The sequence below is a fragment of the Amphiprion ocellaris genome, chromosome 8 (assembly GCF_022539595.1).
Source record: "Amphiprion ocellaris isolate individual 3 ecotype Okinawa chromosome 8, ASM2253959v1, whole genome shotgun sequence".
In the NCBI taxonomy this organism is placed as follows: Eukaryota; Metazoa; Chordata; class Actinopteri; family Pomacentridae; genus Amphiprion; species Amphiprion ocellaris.
Window position 1 is genome coordinate 21620810 of NC_072773.1, and position 20936 is coordinate 21641745.

At 40.7% G+C, this 20936-nt stretch overlaps 3 protein-coding genes across 3 annotated transcripts; 2 read left to right on the top strand and 1 right to left on the bottom strand.

The window, feature by feature from the left end:
* The first annotated feature begins 1720 nt into the window (after window positions 1-1720).
* On the top strand, window positions 1721-9044 carry rad21l1 (RAD21 cohesin complex component like 1). Its single transcript, XM_023290528.3, has 13 exons — window positions 1721-1928; window positions 2099-2228; window positions 3259-3358; window positions 3705-3808; window positions 4180-4272; window positions 5343-5444; window positions 5642-5749; window positions 5845-6074; window positions 6199-6280; window positions 6784-6929; window positions 7016-7126; window positions 7382-7456; window positions 7702-9044. Exons 1-13 carry the CDS (start codon window positions 1782-1784, stop codon window positions 7885-7887), a joined length of 1614 nt encoding a protein of 537 aa, XP_023146296.2. The 5' UTR covers window positions 1721-1781; the 3' UTR covers window positions 7888-9044.
* A 255-nt stretch (window positions 9045-9299) lies between these two features.
* LOC111582056 (syntaphilin) lies at window positions 9300-16549 on the top strand. The gene is made up of 5 exons (XM_023290529.3): window positions 9300-9473; window positions 11583-11699; window positions 11883-12014; window positions 12449-12598; window positions 13713-16549. The coding sequence occupies exons 2-5, from the start codon at window positions 11656-11658 to the stop codon at window positions 14968-14970; spliced, it is 1584 nt and encodes a 527-aa protein (XP_023146297.2). The 5' UTR covers window positions 9300-9473; window positions 11583-11655; the 3' UTR covers window positions 14971-16549.
* Window positions 16550-16997: 448 nt separating this feature from the next.
* Window positions 16998-19543, bottom strand: fkbp1aa (FKBP prolyl isomerase 1Aa). Its single transcript, XM_023290519.3, has 5 exons — window positions 19433-19543; window positions 19281-19328; window positions 18616-18728; window positions 17677-17852; window positions 16998-17449 (listed from the first exon to the last, which is right to left on the bottom strand). Exons 1-4 carry the CDS (start codon window positions 19467-19469, stop codon window positions 17721-17723), a joined length of 330 nt encoding a protein of 109 aa, XP_023146287.1. The 5' UTR covers window positions 19470-19543; the 3' UTR covers window positions 16998-17449; window positions 17677-17720.
* Window positions 19544-20936: the final 1393 nt, after the last annotated feature.

Below are 20936 nucleotides of genomic sequence, written 5' to 3' on the forward strand. Positions count from 1 at the left end.
CTGCCAGATTTAACCGAGTTTTTCAGCCAATTCAGGGTTAGAAAATTTGCTTCCTCCCTATATATATTTTTTCCTTCGGAGTGTGTTGGATTTTGCTGGATTTTGTTTTATTAAAAGTCCGACGTTTTCACTTTAACAGAAATTGCTTCGCCTTCGCCAAGAGGTTTTTCTTAATGTTGCCATTGATTCAATGAGGTTTTAACGCTTTATTTGTTTACATTAGGGAAATTAATTACGCCGAATTCGTTACTAGTACTTTCTGTTTGCTATGTAGCCATGATTGTACTGACAACCACAAAAGAAGCACACTGATGCTGAAAAAGCTAAAACGTGAGCTAATTCCGGGCAGATTCAGGGGCTAGGAGGAGCCCCATGTGTACATGTATTTGAGGTAGACTTTGGGAAGTCTAGGTCACATTAAAACTAGAAGTATAATGTCTGCTTATTCAGATTCGTATACTTAATTTTGACAAGGCACTAATAGCTTTTTATAAATACCTTAACTGCCTACATAAATTGTGTCACATCCACTGAGCACCTGCTGATGGCGCAGTTAAGCAGCACAGCTTACAACTTGCCTTAATTCCTGATGTTGCGCTTGCCCCTTTTTACGTCACACAGTATTTTCGTCCCAATTTTTCCAAAACTGATATTCTAATATTCTAAATACCGTGGTACCGTTGGTGGTATGCATCTAAAATGAAATAACAATCTGCTTAAAAACACAAAGAACAAGACCCCGAATTTTTTGTCCTGCTTGTATTAGTGCGCATTCCTGTCACATAGCCAACCATGAAAGTTTGAAAAGCCCCAAAGACCGACCTTGTTTGTGAATAATATTCCCACATTCCTTAAAGCTACTTCTGGCCACATAAATACAAACATACTTTGTCCTCGGAAAAAGAATTAACCCCAGAAGTTGGTGCTTTGTTTTCTATCCAGGTCGGCGTGAAGGCGGCCATCTTGGTTCCGATCTGCGTATTTCAAACGCCTCTCCAGTCGCCTGATGAGTTCTCTGTGAACCCAGTGTATGCTACTACAGGAAGGAGTACAAGCTGCGGCTAGCATTTCTCTGCGTCGGCCACCACACTGAAATAAAGATAAACGGAACAGCAACCCAAACTAATTTTTATCCGCCTAATTAAAGGCAAAGACCGCTGAAACTAGTCCAATCTGGCAAACCCGTAGGGCCAATTTGAATTCTGTTGAGGAAGTGATTTATCAGTATACCTAAACAAAATGTCATTTTTTTAATTCATTCATTTTACCGCTGTTTTATATATATGTTTAATGTTAATAAACTGTAAAAAATTAATAAAGTCTGTCAGTTAATCACCTTGGTTACTGTTGTGCAGGGGGTCGTTGCTTGGTAACCCCTCGTGGTGCTCTTTGATGTCAAAACGCGCCTTGTTCAAAGTTCAGGTAAGCTGTTCTGCTAATGTCGCACTTGCAGTGTACTGTGTAGCATTAATTCAAATAACAATATTTATGTTTTTACCGAAATTGTGAATAGTTATAAAAGTTACCAAGCCATTATTTTTACGTCTGAAAAACGGTTCCGCCGACGTAATGTAATTAGGTCTGTTTACCTTTTAGCTAACACAACTAGCTTGCTAACGTTAGCTGACGGCGACCCCAGCAGCTCAATTAGCTGTCACATTCCAATACCTCCGTCTGCTCTGTAATGTCAGTGAAATGGCTTTCCTGTGTTTAGCAGACACTTGGAATATGTTTCAACAAACTTTGCAATGTTGGTCACAGGTCAGAGCTAACTGTCAGACATGATGTTCTACACGCAACTCTTCACCTCCAAGAGGGGACCGCTAGCCAAAATTTGGCTCGCAGCTCACTGGGAAAAGAAGCTCACTAAGGCACATGTGTTTGAATGCAACTTGGAAACAGCCATCAGAGACATAATTTCCCCAAAGGTACAGCGCATTACTAAAGCAAATCAAACGTCTTCAACAACATAAAGGAAAAGTCCATTTGATTTTTAAGAAGGCTCGTAGGATTAACATGACCTTGATGACTGAAAAGCTACACAGATATATTATCTAAGTTGTGTTTGACATGTGACTGTGTCAAATGGTCCTTGCAGATGAAAATTGGTTTGCGGACATCTGGGCATCTGCTCCTCGGTGTGGTCAGAATCTACTCCAGAAAAGCCAAGTATCTCCTTGCAGACTGCAATGATGCCCTGGTTAAAATTAAAGTGGCATTCAGGCCAGGTAACACATCCAGTTTATTTTGTCAACAATTATTGATATAGCAGTGACACATAAAGACATGACAGATTCTGACAGGGCAGTAGTTATATTAGAGTGACTGAAATATTCATTATGGCTCTGCCAAGTTAAAGACTACATAATTATGACAACTGCATCCATTAACTGAAGAAAAATGGATGGCATTTTAAAATATGAAGTTCATAACAGGAAGTTTAATTCCGTGCAAATGTTTTGTTCATTTTATGACACCTATTCTTGAATAAACTATTGCTGTTAGCACAGCAGAAAAATTGTTTTTTTCATCATCTGATGACATAGACAGAATAATTGTGCCAAAAGTGAGTTTCTGTCATGCATTCAAATTATCATGCACTCAGTTGCTGGTTTACACTTCAAGATAAAACAAATGCATTATAACAGTCCTGCAATCAGTCCTGTCTTCATGAAGGTTATAATATTCAGTGGTGCTATTGTTGATTGTTTATTTATTGATTGTTTTAGAGACTACAGTTTGTGATGCAGCACAAACAATAAGCACAGTTGAATCAACAGCTCAGTAAAACAGTTTTAGCAAATAATTAACAATAAAACCACCCATGGAGGGAGCATTTATTATGCAACATGCATTAGACTGAATTCATTTAAGCTAGTTTTACCTAGTAGACTGAAAACTGAATGTAAATATTGGTTAACCCTTTCCTTAATTTTGACAAACATCAGGGGGTGATATAGGTATAATTATTTGACCAACTTATTTTGGGAAGCAAGGTTCAAGAATGTTGCATTCATGGTTTCTCTTGAGTGCATCATCACAATAAACTAAACACTCCCACAGGACATAGACAGAGTGCAGGCATACATTACTGCAGTTAAAACAGTCTTCTACACACACTCGCCACGGAGGTTAAGAAGTTAACATGTCTGAGATCAACATATGCTAGATCTGGAGACTTCATTTACTGCGATGTTATACGCTTTTTCTACCTTTTCTCCTTCTAAATCCACTACATGCATGTATTATTTGCACCAGGACAGACAGATTTGCCGGTGGATGGGCTCGAGGCCACAACAAAAGCCATTACCTTGATTGAAGACTTCACTGCTTTTGATTCCCAGCTGCCACACTCCAGGTGCTGTTTTGTTCTCCACTCCAGCAAATCCCAACCTGTCATTTATACTGTGGTTTTCCATTTGAGGCATATCACCCATACATAGCAATTTAAAGGTAGATGAGTAGGTGAAAATCAACAATTCTGCACAACTCAAATGCTCATAATTGGGAACATAGGACTGATGAACTGTTGCAATTACAAATATTGTAAACATACTGATGTTATAGGATATAATTGTGTATTTTGAATTCCTGAAGCAGTGCTAACCATTTTGTTCCATTATAGTCATCTTTTATCATTTAAACCTACAAAATATGTCTTGTGTTTGTGTCCACATTGTGTTGTCTTAATGCTGGGACACCAGTGACACAGATGTTGTGGACCACTTTTTCCTGAACCAGAGCCGATCAGAGGAAATCACTCTGAAAGAGGACTTTGGAAATGGCTTTCTCAGCCTGGCAGGCACTGGTAAGAACCAGACTGTTTTCATGTTGTAGCACTTCTTCATTTAATGCTAGTTTTGACCACTTGCTTTGTTAGTGTAGAGCCTTTTGTGCATTATTGTTGATTAGCATTAATTGATCTCTGAGTTAAACATTTGTACTCCAAATATTTAATTCTGTTTGAGCATTTTCTGTGTACTCAGAGCCTGATATAGCATGTTCATCTGTGCCATAGAGCTGTGTTTGTTAGGATCTTTTAATACAATTTATTTATAGTAAAAGTATGCAGGATATAATCAGCTCCATGTTTTAAAGCAATGTTTTCAACAAAGAGCTGATATATATAATTACTAACAATATGATTTTTCCTCTCCTTTTCTGTCTTCTGCTGGGTAGGAAATGAGTCCCAAAGCAACCCAAATGCACTGCTGGAGATGAACTTCCAGGCAGACAAATTTGGGGATGAGGATAATGGATGTGACCTGCTTGGTAGTCTTTGTACATTGATCAGGATTTTGCAAAGATATACGGACACTGATTGCACTCCTACCAAAGAGATTTTTTTATAGGTTGCTGGCCAAAATCTACCAATGTCAAGTGTGCATACTTGTACTTACTCTGAAAAATCTGAAAATTTTAACTCAATGACTTTAACTGAGCCAACACACCTGATTTCTCTTTCATTTCAGAAGCTGGATAATCCAAAATTAGCATTTGTTGTACCCAAATTATAATTCTTAATTAGAATTAGCAGGCATAAATGTTCAGGTGATACCTATACATTTTTAACTTTAAGAAATACAATAAGAGCCCTTCAGGTTTACCAGATATTTGCATTCAGTCGCTCATTAATCATTGGTGATTTGTCATTTTAGCGATCCAGATGAAAGTGTCACTGTAGGATGGATATAATAGAAGTCAGGTGTAGTTTGTTGTTAGCAGAAATCTGGATTGCTTGTGAGTCTCAAGGCAACACACTGAAGCAGAAGTTAAATGGATGCTTTAGTTACCATTTGCCTGCTGCTATTTTCCAATCATCTGTTAGGCGTTTCAGTGAAATGTCACAGCTCATACTATAAACTCAGATGAAGCTATCCTGGATGTGCCCCAGTTTCCCAGTGGTGTTTTTACCCTGTCTGCACTCTAAGTGCTCTGTCCTGGTCATAGACTGAAATATTTGACTTCATAAGTTGGCTGAGATTGCTCGAATGCACCATTAGGTTTGGTCCCTGTGAGGGAAGACTGCCTCATATGGGAAGGAAGCAGAAATCTAAGCGCACAAGTCCTCATAGTGACCTGGGCTCAGGAACCGTGTCCTTTTACAGATCCAGCCTCTGAATTGGGACACATATAATAAATAGCTTCTGAGACATAGCTTGGCCTGCATGATCATCATAAAACAGGATTCACTCACTTATTCCTTCCACTTATTCACAGGCTCATTCATCATTCCGTTACATTATGTTACATTCAAAAACTGCCATCAGTCGTTCCGTATATTGTTTAAGTTGTATTTTTTCTGCTTCACTAATGCTTCTTTGTTTTTATTCACCCTGTAGACTTCTTAGCAAACTCCAGTAATGGTTCTCAGCCCACAGACTTCATCCTGGATGAGCCACAGAATGATGATCTAGAGAACTCTGTACAAAATGATCCACAAGGTGATAATTCATCCTGACAATATTTTAGTCACATACATCCTGTTTTTACCTCCATTTGAACAGTTGCTTATTGGCATGTTTTTGTTCGATGACTCAGCAGCACCAGTGGATAATGTTTTCATTTGGTGTTCATTGAGAGAGTAGATTTCCATTCAGAGATATTTTTACACTCAAAATAGACTGCATATATTTTCCAGTTGCTGATACAAGAGATCCCATGCATGTTGAGACCTCTTCACTAAGTGAGACCACCCTGCTTCCAAATGAGCAGGCGGCTTTTGCCCTTGAACCTGTGCCCATCACTCGTAAGCAAAACTCAAGTTATGCCCTTCATCTCCTAATTGTCTGTTCTCTGTGTTCAGAAAAAGTAGCTCTCGTATGAACTGCTGTTTCTCTTCAGCAAACTTGGAGGACACGAGGGGGAAGAGAAAACGCAAGTTGGTGGTTGACCAGACTAAAGAGCTGAGCAACAAACTTATGAAGGAACAGCTTTCTGACTATTCAGATCTGCTTACTACCTTGGACTTGGCCCCACCGACTGTGCAGCTCATGCAGTGGAAGGAGAGCGGAGGTGCTGACAAACTCTTTGCACAGCCGTGTTCCACTGTAATAGCTCCACAGATGAAGGAGGTATAAACCTGAAATTCTGAAGTTTTTCTCACACGGTACTGTCGAATGAGAACTAAAAGCTATCAGTATTGAGTATGAAATCCAAATTACCGTTACAATTATGGACCCACATTTTTCTTTGCAGCTGTTTGCCAAGAGTGTCTTCCAGGTGAAATCTTGCAGTGTGAGTGAGGGGGTTGAGGAAATGCGCCAGGAAGGACAAGAAGGTAAGAACTTATTCATGAAGTGAGCAAATTAGAATTTCTATTAAGTATAATCTCATTATTAGTCTGCCGAGGAACGCGGCGGCGTTATGTGACGACGTTTGTCCTTATGTTAATGTGTGAATCTGTCTGTCTGTTAGCAACATTACTCAAAAACAGACTAACGGATTTGGATGAAATTTTCAGGAAAGGTCAGAAATGACACAAGGACCACCTCATTAGATTTTGGCAGTGATGCGGCTTATTTTCGTGTCATTGCGAGATAGTGGCACAGCATCGCTGTAACTATGACAACAAGTGAAAGCTATGGCAGCTGCCTGCTGACGATTGCATGATTGCGATCCTGCTACAAATCCACCGCTGCGATCGTATCCGGATTTATCCATCGGAAATTGGACGACTGAGCAGCCTTGGCAGAGTATTGCGCTCTCTGAGTGCTTTTCTTGTTTGTATTGGTTATTTGTTGTATTGTGCATTCTTCTGCCTCTTGCACTGTTCTATCTTAGGCCAGAGGGATCTGAGTGCTCTCACCACAGAGAACGTCAGTGTCGTACATTCAACAACTGATCGCGAAATAACACACCACACTGAGCTGACAGTCTTTGATCCCATGAACGACAACCAACCTGAGAATGACTCACAGCTCCCACATGTAAGCATTACCTTGGACATTTTAAAAAATGAAGCTTTCATTGTTAATGCGTTTTTAATTCTTAGTTTATTCTATGTGTCTGTCAGGATGCAAGCAGGTCAGAGTTCACTCGTCCAGAACTGCCGTCAGAAGACTCCATGTTTGTCCATCCATCTTACTTGGAGCAAGACACTCAGTCAACTTCCCTCCACACTCAGGTACAGGTGAACACACACAGTTACAAATAGTAACAGAGCCGGAAAATGTTCTCTGTCAGCCTCCACTTCTTACTGACCTCATCTTTGGAGTGAAAGTGAACTAATAATGGATGATTATCTGTGAAAATAACAGTGGCACAGTAGGGGAGCCCCAATCTATCATCGCTTGACAGATGGCAGGTGTTCATATCCTATGCTGCATTGGCGATGTGCCCAGCATCACTGACTGAAATATGGTGCTTCTCCAACCTGCAGTCTATGCTGGACAGCCAGGACTTTGAAGAGAGGAGGATAACCAGGCGAGCACAGAACCTTCTGAACGCTCTGAAAGTAAGGCTCTAAAAATAAATGTTCAGGACCACAGTAGCTCCAACTACCCCATCTTGCATTCACAACAGTGTTTCTGTGAAGCCTGCGCGTTCAGCACTTGTCTCCATATTATCTGACGTCCTTGCTCTGTTTAACACTGAACATCAAATAGTAATCTATAGTCACAGTGGACAGGGAATTAAAGAGGAGGACAGGACAGGATTAGGGACGATGTTGAAAAATTAAATTGTGGTGTTTGTGTGCAGCAGAGCCAGAGCAGCAGTGACCCCACGTTCAGTCTGCAGGAACTCTGTGAAGGAGGCTCTCGCTCTCAGGCTGCTACCACATTCCTCTGCTTCCTGTTCCTGTCAAAACAGCAGACCCTCCGCCTGCACCAGAGCGCTCCCTATGAGGACATCTTGGCCACACCTGGACCCAAGTTCTACATTTAGTAAAGCACAAATCTGTTTTATACGTTGAGCTTGGACTCATGGAACAGTCGCCGTCGTGGTGCTACTGAAGTACCACGTCTGTGTTTCTATGCCAAAGTAAAAATAATTTAACTCAGGGAGGTTTCTGGGCTGAATAGCAGGAACAGCTAGAAAAGAAAAACCCGTGTGTGTCTAAACTTGTACTTGTTTTTTGCCTGTTCATTACACTTTCCATTTGTGAGAATTCATTGACGGTTTCAATGAAGGAACCTTTATTCTTAACTTTGTCATCAGACTATTTTTGTAACGTCTCTGACTGTAAATATTTCAAAGTTCTGAATATGTAGTTCTACATGATGCTTTGAATGTATCTATTTTATTTATTGTTCATTTATATCTGCAGCATGTCATCGTACAGCCGTTCTTGAGGTCTTTTAGGACTGCACCTTCCTTCCTAGTTAAGATTTTACTCCAGATTCTGTTGTATTTAAAAAACACAGGATCATTGTGTTTTATGTTACAGAGGAAACAAAGTCATCTATTCATTATAAGCAAATGTTGCAAATTCTTTGCTTTAAAGTACAGGTAATACTGACATTGAAGTTAACGAATGGCCATCTGTTCTTTATTCTTCAACACTTAGTTTTAAAAACATCTATGTAACTTCGCTCTGTTTTGGCATTTATGCCAATTGCAAATATGACTTTTTTTTAATAGAAAGGTTTGTTTTATGTTACTGGCAATTCATACAGTAGACAATTTGTTGAATATTTTAAATTTTTATTCCCTTTAACTCAAGTCCAGAAAACTGAGTCATCAGTGACATGTCTGTACAGCGCTGAGCTGCACTGCTGGCACCAACTGAAGTGTCTGATGTTAAATTATACGGAGTGAAAACACTCATGGAGCTGTATTTATTTATTTATTTATTTAACTTTCATCTTGACAGAATTTTCAATGACATCCATTCCATGCAGGCCAAGCAGCAAACATTAGAGGGACAGTGAAGTGCTTCTCACAGAACCTTACAAGATATTGCTAATTATCTTTTCTGTCTGTGACTTGAGTTCGTTGTGTAAATAGAGTTGAGAATTTAGAGTTTGAGGCTTTTGTGTGTAACTGTAAATCTGTTGTTCTGGGATATGTCATCATAGGTTATATTAAAACAAATACATACATGGAGTTCATTGTATTTGTACTCTTCAAGAACAAACTTTGCTGTGGTCAGAAGAGTGATTCTCTGCTCATCCATCATCTGAAGTCTTGTAGATGGTGTACCAGTCCAGCTGCAACCTCATCTTCTTGTCTGTGTGTCGGAATAAGTGGATCTCTGAACCACAGTGATGTCTGTCCCATGAAAACCCGACAATAAGCGCAAATGTGCGGGTAAAACCCAGCAGCTGAGGCGTCCTGATTCTCTACTGTCACTTTAAGAAGCACCGATGCAGCAGTCGCAGTTGCCTCATTTCATCTCCGGGCTTCATGGCTGCAGGATGGACTCTCATCAGCACCAGCAGCGTCTGTTCTTCCTGCTGCCACCGGGGACCATCCAGCCAGGCAGGGACCGAGGCTTCTCCTGCGATGCACAGCTTCCACCTGCCGACACGGTACTGCTGCGTACGCAGGTCGTATGTGCTCTTTTCAGTGTGTTTGCAGCTGGCAGAAACGTTTGTTTTGAGATGCAGGGAGCTGGTGGTTGTATGTAGGACACAGCTGGAACCACATTTGTTTTGTCAGCAGAAGCGTTTTCTTGCAGGGAAAGTACCTGCCGGGCTGCCGGGGTCCTGTTCACAGTGTAGTCAGATGGAGGTGATGGGACTTTTTCTTGTGGCCGCCTGCTTATCTAACATGGCTTTAATGTAGGCAGGCGACAGATGTGGAAAATCATGTGATTTTATAAAGACAATTGAAGGACGAAGCGCATCATCATCGTCATCGTGATCCCCGCACCATCTGATATTCATCCTGAAACATCCTGGCTTCATCCTCTGACATCTGCAGCTCTGAGTTCAGCTCAGTTTCATCCTCCTACTGAAGGCTGCTCGCCTCCACAGTAAACACTGATACTCACACTTACGTAAGATGATTGCGTATTTCTCACCAGCGTTGCCACTTGTTGCGCAGACAGAGGAGAGGGAGGTGAGATTCCCCGCCTCGTCGTCCTAGAATTTAAATTTAGGACGGAATGAGACGTTCAGTGCGCTCCTCATTATCAGCGGAGTTAGAGGTTACTGCTGCGTCTGCTAAGATTTATGAAAGAGCTTCCAGCCCGGATCAGCAGGTTTGTTCTCCTCCACAGAGCTGCAGGGACTTCTGGAGATAATTGAGAACATTTTGTCCCGAGACATCACTGAGCTGAACGGGACTGTCTCATGACTGTTTAAAATCTTTACTTTCACTTTCAGGTATCATTGAGGTCATTGGGGTCAAGTGCTTGAAACAGAAACACACACATACACACAGCTGGATGATATACACGCTCTTTATAGCATTTATATTACGCTGAGCAAAAACATAAAGGCATCATGCAAACTGTCTTCGTTCCTGACAGAGAGAAAGAGCTAAAAATCTGATGTCATGGTCAGAATGGTTTTGAGCTGTTAAATGAGTTAATCAACAGCTGACATGGCAAAATTTTAACATTTTTAACAGCTTTTACCATTTTTATTTGAGGAGCTAACTGGTATGTTATAGATTTCCCCTCTTTTATAAAGCTACACGTAATTTTATCCATCCATCCATCCATTTTCTATACACCACTTTATCCTCTGTAGGTATGTGGGGGTATGTCTTTTCACAAATAGAAGTTCAGTCTTTTACAACATTTGAACGTAAATTTACAATTTTTTTTCTGTATTTAAACCAGCACTTTACAGTTATTAGTCTTTGAAATAATAATGGGTAAAATCACAGAAAAAAAATGTATTAATTTACACGTTGACTGTAAAAAAGGCCAAAATTGTAACTAATATCTACATTTAAAAAAATCTGCATTTACAAATAGTACTTTTTTCTTTTACAGTGTGACCTTAAAATTGCACAGTTTCAATGTATTTAGATTGGCTAAAAATATCATATGTCACAAATATTTGCTGTTACTTTTATAGTTTCTGAACGGTACACTAGAGCAGCAAGATTTTAATAGTTAAAAGAACACAGGTTCATTAAGTTTGGAAATAATGGGATAAAAATGCCCCTTTATGTTTGGAAAACTAACACAGATAATAAATTCAGAGGTGCTTCTGTGGGTACTTGGACTCATGACTCAAGTATCTTTAAAGTTTTTAGAAGTGAAACATGTAGAATTATTGATGTCATTCAGGATCATATAATTGGACCTACCATTGGAAGGACATATACATGAATCATGTCTGCTCTGTTAATGAACAGTAATGACAAATTGCTGTACAGACGGGGAGGACAGAGCTCAGTGAGAAGCAGCTGCACTGGCTGTGAACTCAGTGTGGCGCCTTTGTGTCCACAGAGAATGGAGGCTTTATTTGCTGCTGGCCTAGACTATTTTTTCTTATTAGAGTTAGACTTTTGTCACTGGAATCCAGTGAAGAAGCACATAATGACCACACAAGGGGGATTTCGGACATTTCTTTTATTTCTTTCCTTGCAGCCTTCATTTTGCTTCAGTCATTTATGATTTAGATTATTATATACTCGTTTTCTTTTTGTTTTTCCTCTGATGTGTTTGTGTCTTATTACAGTGCAGCTGTGAGGGCTCCTAGTGTCCCTCTCTAGAGACAGCAGTGGAGAGGTCTGACGTTCTGTTGCACATCAATGTCTCTCACTCCGAGTCGAAAGCCCTCCTCAGGTCAGCGCAGGTACTGGAGTTCCTATCTGTGATTGTGTCATTTTCTTCATAATATGTCCAGATTTTGTACGCCTTCCTTCAAACCTTGTCCGTTTCAAATATCTCTTTTCAAATAAGGTGCAGAAATGTCACATATCTGATTTTGTGACTTCTTATCTGAATGTAAATGAATGCAATTTCATCTCTCTGCAAGGCGCTCAGTGGGAACTAGTGGCGGCAGTGGGCGATATTGCCACAGTGACTCATCCAGTACTCACACCTACCCTGGCCGGGTCCGGGCACCGGAGGGCAGCCCAACAGCCAGGACATATCCCAGCACACCCAGGTAAGAGATAGAACTTACACTTCTGTGCACAATATGAAAATAAAGTACCAAAATGTTATTAAAATCATGTCCTAAAAGTATATCTCTGTCCGAAATAACAATTTAGGCTGTTTTCTGTTTAATTTGATGCACTGGAGACTCTATGCTATGAATGTAACCGACTGCTATCCTTGTGATGGACTGTTGTGGTCTTCCATGGCCCTCAGCTTCTCTTCTTCACTCTATTCATATAAATCGAGATATTACTAGAACACTTTCCAGTATAATGCAGTGTTATTTTAATGCTAACACCACCAGCAACCTTCAAAGTGGCTGTGGAGTTGAATCAACAAATCACTGGCACAATGTCAAGAATAGCTGACTTTTATGAGCTTCACTAAGGATTTATTGCAAGGCTATGTGAATGACTGTGTCATTCATGGGTGTTAATTGAGGCGTCAGGCAAAGCACACAACCTGCAGTGACAACCATGGGATCAGGCCTCCGACCCCGGAGCAGTACCTTACACCCCTGCAGCAGAAGGAGGTGTGTATACGACATCTGCGAGCCCGGCTGAGGGAAAATGTGGAAAGACTGCAACACAGGTGAGCCTTCTTGCACTCCTTTGCTTGTTTATGTACCAATTCTAGCCGTAGCCACTAAATAGATTTTTGCTACATTGTCTAAAAAGTATTCACCCCACCTGGAAGTTTTATCCTTTTATTGCTTTTTAACTTTGAATCAGAGCCAATATGATTTGGCTTTTTTTAAAAACAAGAATATACAAAAAATAATCTTTCATGTCAGAGTGAAAACAGATTTATACAAAATAATGCCAATTTATGGACATGTGTATTTACCCATTTTAAAGTGAATCCCCAAATTCAATACAAATGCAGTCAATTGGTGCTAGAAGTCACAAAATGAATGGAATTAGGATAATCTGACTGCAAAGAATGTGTCTGTAGTGATTGTAGTATAAAGACACTGGTAACTGGAAGGTCCAGTCACTGGTGAATCAGTAGTCCTGTCCATAAATACAACATGTAGATAAAAGAGCATACCAACTGTGTGAAAGGGTTATTGAAAAGCAGACCCTGGTAAGCCTGTAAGGGTGGAGGGTAAAATGAATGCAGTAGTATAGATAAATCTTGCAAGTCAATTGGATGCAGTCTGCAACAAAACTGTGGCTGCGGGATAAGACTTGTTTTCCAGCAAGTCAATTGCTGGAAGCATACAGCCAAAGCCAGAAATGGTGTAAAGACAACAAACTGAATGTTCTGGAGCGGCTGAGTCAGAGTCCCAACCTCAATCCAATTGAAAATTTGTGGGTGGACATGAAAAGGGCATTTCACTCACAACCCTGCGAAACCTCACTGAATTTGAACAGTTTTGCAAAGAAGAAAAGGGTAAAATTGCAGTGTCCAGATGTGCAAAGCTAACTGAGAACTATCCAAATAGGCTTAATGCTGTAACTGCAGCCAAATGTGCATCTTCTAAACACTTGTTTTATGTCTTTCTGTTTTAACTTTGATATGAAAGAATCTGTCTTGTCAATTCTTGCCACAAATGCCAAATTAAATTGACTGATTCAATGTTAAGAAGCAAATAAAGTGGGAAACTTCCAAAATGGTTTAACATTTTATCTGTTTTGGTTGTTAAACTACCAGTCATTGAAAAAGTCAAGCCAGCTGTTTAGTATCTTTTATGCATTTTCAGGGACTGTGAAATAGATGAGTTGAGAACTCAACTGTACCGGATGCAAGAAGACTGGATAGAGGAGGAATGCCACCGTGTGGAAGCCCAGTTAGCCCTAAAAGAGGCCCGCAAGGAGATTCAGCACCTCCAGGAGGTGGTTGAGTCAGTGAGGTCCAACCTGGGTGTCCGTGAACAGGACGTCCACGACAGCAAACCATACTCAGGGTTGCAGGGAGCTCGGCCAGGGGGGAGGTCTCGCTCCTGTGGATGTTCTCCAGCCAGTACTTTGAGTCGCGGCACCAACTACAGCCGACTGAGCAGCGAGGCTCTGCAGCTGGAACGCAGCTCAAATGCTCCTGAGTCGAGCAGAGCATCTCGCCCAGCAGGACAAACCCACCTGCTCCTGGAGGCAGCCCTCCTGTCAGAACAGCTGCCAGCCCAGGGCCACATCCGGGCCCCCCCAACTGTTCCACGCTCTTCCACCTATGAAAGGTTGTGCAGTGGGGGGGCTGTGTTGCCAATGTCACACTCCTGCCACACTCTCAGTAGCAGCTGCAGGTGCAGTGGACACACCTACCTCCCCCATCATCACTTGTTCCTGCACTTACCTCAGGAGGAGGCCCCGGCAACAGCAGCGACTGCTGCCGCTGTTCCTGCCACTGAACCCAGCCCCATCCCTGTTCCTGCAGCAGAGAAGAAACCAGAGGTCCGCTCCCAGGCCTGCAGCCCCACCATGACCTGGCTGTGTGAGGAAAGCCCTGCTGAAGAGCTGAGCGTCATTTCTTTAGCTACAGAAGACCCAACCCACTCAGAACCACAAATATTTCCATCATCTTTACCCCCTCTGTCCCCTGCTGAACATCTTTACAGTACTGAGCCGCTGCCACCTGACAAACCCACGGAGGGAACAACGGCGTCAACACAGCCCCGAACCTGCCAGCCCCAGCCTATAGCTCCACTTCCAGTGAGGCAGGACGCTACAGCACTGGAGGTGGAAGAGGACAATAAGGATGAGACTGAGGGAGCAAACGAAGACGGGTATCCCCCTCAGCGGTGCCACTGGAGTCGCTACTTCCTTGTAGATCTTCTGGCCCTGGCAGTGCCGGTGGTCCCGACCATGGCGTGGCTGTGTCGAGGGACGCCACAGGAAGTTATGCCCGTGTACCATATTGGATCCTTGCTGAGAGGCTGCTGTGCTGTTGCCCTCCACTCACTTCGACGCCAGGGTGCAGGCAGGGGGCGTAGGCCTACCAGCATGAACGGAACAACACCAATCTGACACCTTGAGCCTGCTTTGACATTAGGAATACAACTCCAAACCTCTGTAGGCACAACGCTGATTTTGCTTTATTACATTTTTGTCACAGCAGGGTGTTGGATATCTCCTCTTGTGAGATTTTTAGATTTTACATAATGCCCCTGTGACTCTGTAATCATGATTTGCCTTAGAGAACAAAGGATTAGTTGAACATTAAATACTTTCATTACTCAGATATACTTACTGCTACAGCCTGCAGTTTAAGTGGTTTTCTCTTTATTGCAATTTGCATGTAACCCGCAGTTTGTTTGGGTTCTCTTGCTTGCATTAAAAAGCCCCTACGTGGATTTTGATGAGCCATCCCAAGATCTACAGTGTTTATAACAAAAAGATTGTATGATGTTGAATCCTTTTATTTTTCATTGCTGCATCTTAAAAATTGCTCATAGAGAACGGGAGAGTCGTGGTCATGAATTGTTTTTGGCATCAACAGTCAGAAAAACTGATCACGGTCAGCACTGACCAGGCTTGTTCAGAAACAATTAATAATACAGAGCACAGTGGATGTGGCCTCCAACACATGAATGGCATTCATTTTTGTATTTCAGTCATATACATCCATGAATATACTGAATGTGTTTTGAAGCTGGAGGGACTTTCTGAACAGAAGAGCATGCGCATCGAATCTTGTACTCAGGTGCATAACAGACAGATCTTTTTTTTTTTTCTTCTTGCCATTAAGCAAACTATGGAAAACTGAACGGACTCAGATTCCTTTCATCATATTGGGACCATTTCACATCAACACAACAATGTATCAATGACATGAAAATAAAGAGCAGAACTTGAGTTATGACAGAGTTTCATTCACGTAAATGGAGATAATTTGAAATTTTTAAAAATGCCAGAATGGAAAAACAAATCTGTGCTGTGGAACAGGATGGCATTGGTAGCGTTTTGGACCTAGGATGGGTGCGTATGTAACCGACTGTCACTGCTTCAGTCCTGAAATGCACAGTCTGGTCTAGTATCTACACTTTTCTACAAAGATTATAGAAGATAAGGCAAAGCTTTTAATATTTAACATACTGTAGAATAAATAAACAAGTTGGATGAGAAGCTTTGTTTCCTGAATTTGTGAAGAGATAAGGGATATATTTTTTGATTTTACATGAAGCAAAAGATGACTGCACAGCTGCTTGTGAAGTTATTGTGAGACGAGGGTGTTTTTATTGCATTGTGTGGAGTTAATAAAAATAATGCAGTTTCTTCATTATTCTTAACATGTGGATGCTCATGTTTCCAGTGGTGTGCTTAACTGCAATGTCTCAAGTGTAATGACAAACTATGACGTACAGTAATGGGTTCAGCCTTACTATGCAAACACAGCAATGTTTTAGTATTCAGGGATCTTTCCAATGAAGTTTTACTGTAAGTTTTAATCAGTGGTTCAGGTGGAAGAAACGATTCTATTGTAAAATAAAGTGTAGTTTATCTATGCTGCTAAAATTGTAACTGCTTGATGAACCGGTTTCTGCAAGAAACAACAGAACACTTCAAATCTCTTCTAAAAAATAAAAGATGCTTGTTTTCTTTTTGATTTACTTTTATTGGTAGTGTGCTGTGATACCATTAAATATTGATCATAACTCAGTGATGATAGGAAATGCTAAGGCTAAGCAGTGATACAATCGCCCAAGGGAAGTAAAAATGTTGTTACAATCACTCTTACTGTATTTAGAATAAGCCACAGACTAACAGACCTACAAACATTTTTATCATAGACCAAACATTTTCTGCACCAGACTGTCTTTTGGCCAAGAAGATAAGTATCATCCAGTTGTAAACTTTACAGCAATAAAGTCATATAGGTCATAAATTAAGAGCTGACACTGCGGTATAGACAAAGAAAATCTTACAACTGCAGAGCTGTAGGCTATTCATGGAAATGTGCTTGAGTTGTGAATCCCTGGTTTCAATGAGTTCCATACCTTCATCTAAATTTATTCCAACAGCAAGTATCACAAAGGTTATTCAGAGAAATATCATTGTGTCAAACAGCAATTTATTCTTACTTTAATGCAAGACAATTCATTACCCGCAATCAATACAATTTCATTGTAAAGGCCACAGAGCCACAGGAATGAGACTGATTCAGTGCCACTTATCTAAAACGTGGTCCTGATGGCAGACACATTTTGTAAGTCAAATAGAGTCAATAAAGTCAATTTTAAGTCAAATAAAAAAAAAATCACCATAAAAATACATAGCAGAATATGACAAAATACATGGGATGAGATAGCCTATGACTTATTACTGTAAGGAATCTAAAGTATAGGATGAAGGATAAAGTTTTAAAGCAAGTGATGTAACACAATTTGTATCTAAATGAGAAGGAGAGTGAACTAGTGAAGCTATAGACATAGGTCCTATGCAGGAATCAAGAGCAGGAATCATCTGTTACACATTTTTCCTCCATGTTCCCGAGATAGGAGTCAACCTGCAGTGAAAAACAAGGTCTTAGTGCTGTGATTAAGGAGAAGAGCAAGAGGGGATTACAGGATACTGAGACCAAGCTTGTTAAACCCACACCATTTAATCTCTAAACATCAGCGGGTAAATTACAAAGGCTAAATGTATGGTCGCTACACATACGTAGCAAGTGACAAAACAGGTTGGAAATTTGAATGTAAAACAGCCCACGTCATGTGATATAAAATGTCTCACCCTGATAATCTGAGTGGAATTAAACAAAGTTGAGTGCACAAGTTTCAGGCTTCCAGGCCAAGCAGCTCCACGTCGAAGGTGAGAGTGGCATTTGGTGGGATGATCCCTGGGTGACCTTTGCTGCCGTACGCATAGTCTGGTGAGCAAACAAGCTTTGCCCGCTGACCTACACTCATCTGTGGAGGAAATGGAGACATTACTTACGTTGCTGTTGCTACTGAATTAAACAACAACCAGCAGTAACCCATTCTAATTAAAGACTGGATAAAAACAGAGCTCAGATGATTACAAATACCTGGCTTAAATTAATGCAGTCAAATACAGCAGCACTGCAATAAAACCTACTTTCATAAAGGTGGTGTAAGGTTCAGTTTTTGTCGATCATTTTAAGGGCTACAGTTTAAGATGCTGCTGAAATGTAATTCTGTCGATTATTTTCTCGATTGATTAGTTAGTCGTTTGGTCTATAAGGGGCCAGAAAAGGGTAAAATATGTTGATCAGTGCTTTCCAAAGCCCAAATAACTTTATCAAATGTCTTGTTTTGCTTACAGCTCAAAGACATTTAGCTCTCTGTGATATAGGAGTAAAAGTAACAGAAAATATTCACATTCAAGAAGCTGGAATCAAAGGATTTATACTTTTCTGAAAAAAATTGGTGTATAATTTAAAGTTTGACAGCGAATCCATTAATCTGGGTGACTAGTGTTGCTAATACTTTGGCTTTTCACATATATGAAAATAGGATAACAAACGCACCTCTTAATATTTCAATCAGTGAGATGGAACCACAAACTACAGAAGTGTAACATCACAGCCTTCATGAAAGTAGGATTTTTTTTACAGGATTGCCGAAGGTGCACTCACAATACGGGCCATTATATAAAGCACTATAATAAGGTGATCAGAGTGGACATCCCCAGTGGAGAGGTTTTCCTCACCTGGGCTACTCCTTCTTCCCAACCACGAATAACCTCCTGGTGTCCAATCTTGAATTTGAACGGCCTCCCCCGGGACCTCGAAGAGTCAAACACTTTCCCATCTGCCAGTGTGCCTGATGATTAAACAAATAGACTTGAGCGGAAGTTAATTAGCGATGTTGCGACGTATCACTGGACAATCGGCTCGGCTTATCGATGAGGAGTCCCACTTTTCTGCGCCAGGCAGCCTGGGAGCCAGGAGTTAGCATTAGCCGGCTAGCATCATGGGGTCGGTTAGGGAGCTGACAGCAGCAACGGAACCGTTAGCTCAACCGTTCCCCGGTAATTCCAATACAAAGAAGCCAGCTCCGTTGCAATTACTACGTATATTATTAAATTCAGCCAGCCAGTGACCGCTTTCACCATCACATTGTTGATGTTAGCCGAACATTCACAACCACCAATTAGTTTAACAGCGAATGAGCGCTAGCTGCAATGCTAGCCAGCAGGAGCAGCAGCGGGCAACCAGCTCCTGTTAGCTCAAACTAATGGCTTCTACTTGGTCCTACATTTCACACGAACCTTACACGAGTCCGACTACTAACGTGAAACATGTAGGGGGCTTAAAAACAGGAAATCATGTTGCGTTCAAATCACTGAGCTCCATTCTGAAGCTCCGCACTCACCGACATAGTGCACCACGACGCGCTGCCCCTTCTTCGGGAATGTCCGTCCTGAAAAGAGGAGAAAATAGAGAAAACGCGCTGTAAAAATAAACCACCACACCCGGTTAATAAAACAGAGCTTTGAGCTGTTAAACGAGGCACAGTATTCCCACCGTCGCCCGGAGTTATTGTCTCAATCTCTACTCCCATTTTCGCTCTATGTTATCCGTCCTCTCGACCACTCTTCAATGCGAGCGGAAGCAGGAGGCAGGGGCGGCCTGCTGGAGAGGGGGTGGGCATGGATGGAGAGAAATGCACCAACTGACCATTAATGCACGATTATTCCACCAAAAACTACCTCATTTCAGAAGTTGCACCTCAAAACAAACAGACAGAATATGTATCTAAATGATAAATTCCATATATGTCATATATTAACTGATATCTAATTAATATGGCTTCATAGCAACACCTAAATGTTAATGTAAAAGTCTCTCCTGTATGATTTAAATAGATTCTGGAGGTCGTGCTGCAAGGAAATGTTTCACAATTAAAAGAAGTGTTGTTAGAACCAGTTGTTCCTAAACTTTGTGCCTTGGAATTACTCTAATATATGTTCATTTGCAGCTACAGTGCCTATAAAAAGTATTCATCCCCTTGGAAGTTTTTATGTACTTTCAACACTGGATCGTGGTCACTTTATTTTAGCTGCTTTTGACAGGAATTTACCCAAAATAGACATAGACACCAATGTTATTCCTGTAGCTTGAAAGACAGCTACTTTTGATAAAACTGGGCTTATAGCACATTGTCTGCCTTGCAACAATGGGAAAGAGGCACCGTTTATGTTTTGACAACCTATATCTAATGAGTTATTGATGCTGGAAGCCCAAATCTGTTAATATCTTTCCAACTTTACTGAACTTGGGGCCACTACCACCTAAGGAGTGATATATTTAATTTTGAAAAAAGCATTTAGCCATACTTAAAGCTTTAAGTGCTTTATTAACACAGAACTAAAAATTTTGTATTGTTTTATTATCACAGGTTCTGTCTGAAAAGAGGTGGCATCATTTTAAACAGTGAAATCAAACTAATAAAATGTAATGACCAACCAGTGAGCAATACTGGATTCTGCAAAAACATAAACAACTTTTTTTAAAAATCTAAATCTTATCTTAACACAGTTAATGTATTAACTTATTTTTGTGTGTATGCATGTATTTATTGATTTATTTAGTACTGTTAACATATCAGAGTTATGAGTGAATTTTTCTTAAGATAGGCAAAGGCCATTTATTGATTACATATAGGCTATTAAATTTTTATTAAAAACTAAAAAGCATTTAAAAAAAAAAAAAAACAACTTAGGCATTTATTGAGTCACTAAAATATTGTAGAGTACAGACCACATCAGCATGATTATAAGCATCCTCTGGTAAATTAACAACCAGATACTGATGTCTCTCACCATATGGACTTCAGGAGATGACTGGGGGATGATAAACTGTGACCTACTGGTTGGGTTCTCTCTGTTCTCATGTTTCTTACATGTTTTTCCCCTGACAGCCGGGTCCTAATGTTTTTTGAGCAACACACCATACTATGACGTTTTTACAATGATGGTTCTACTATGGAACCAGTTTGACATGTTCAGGTGTTCTTTGTGTGAAAACT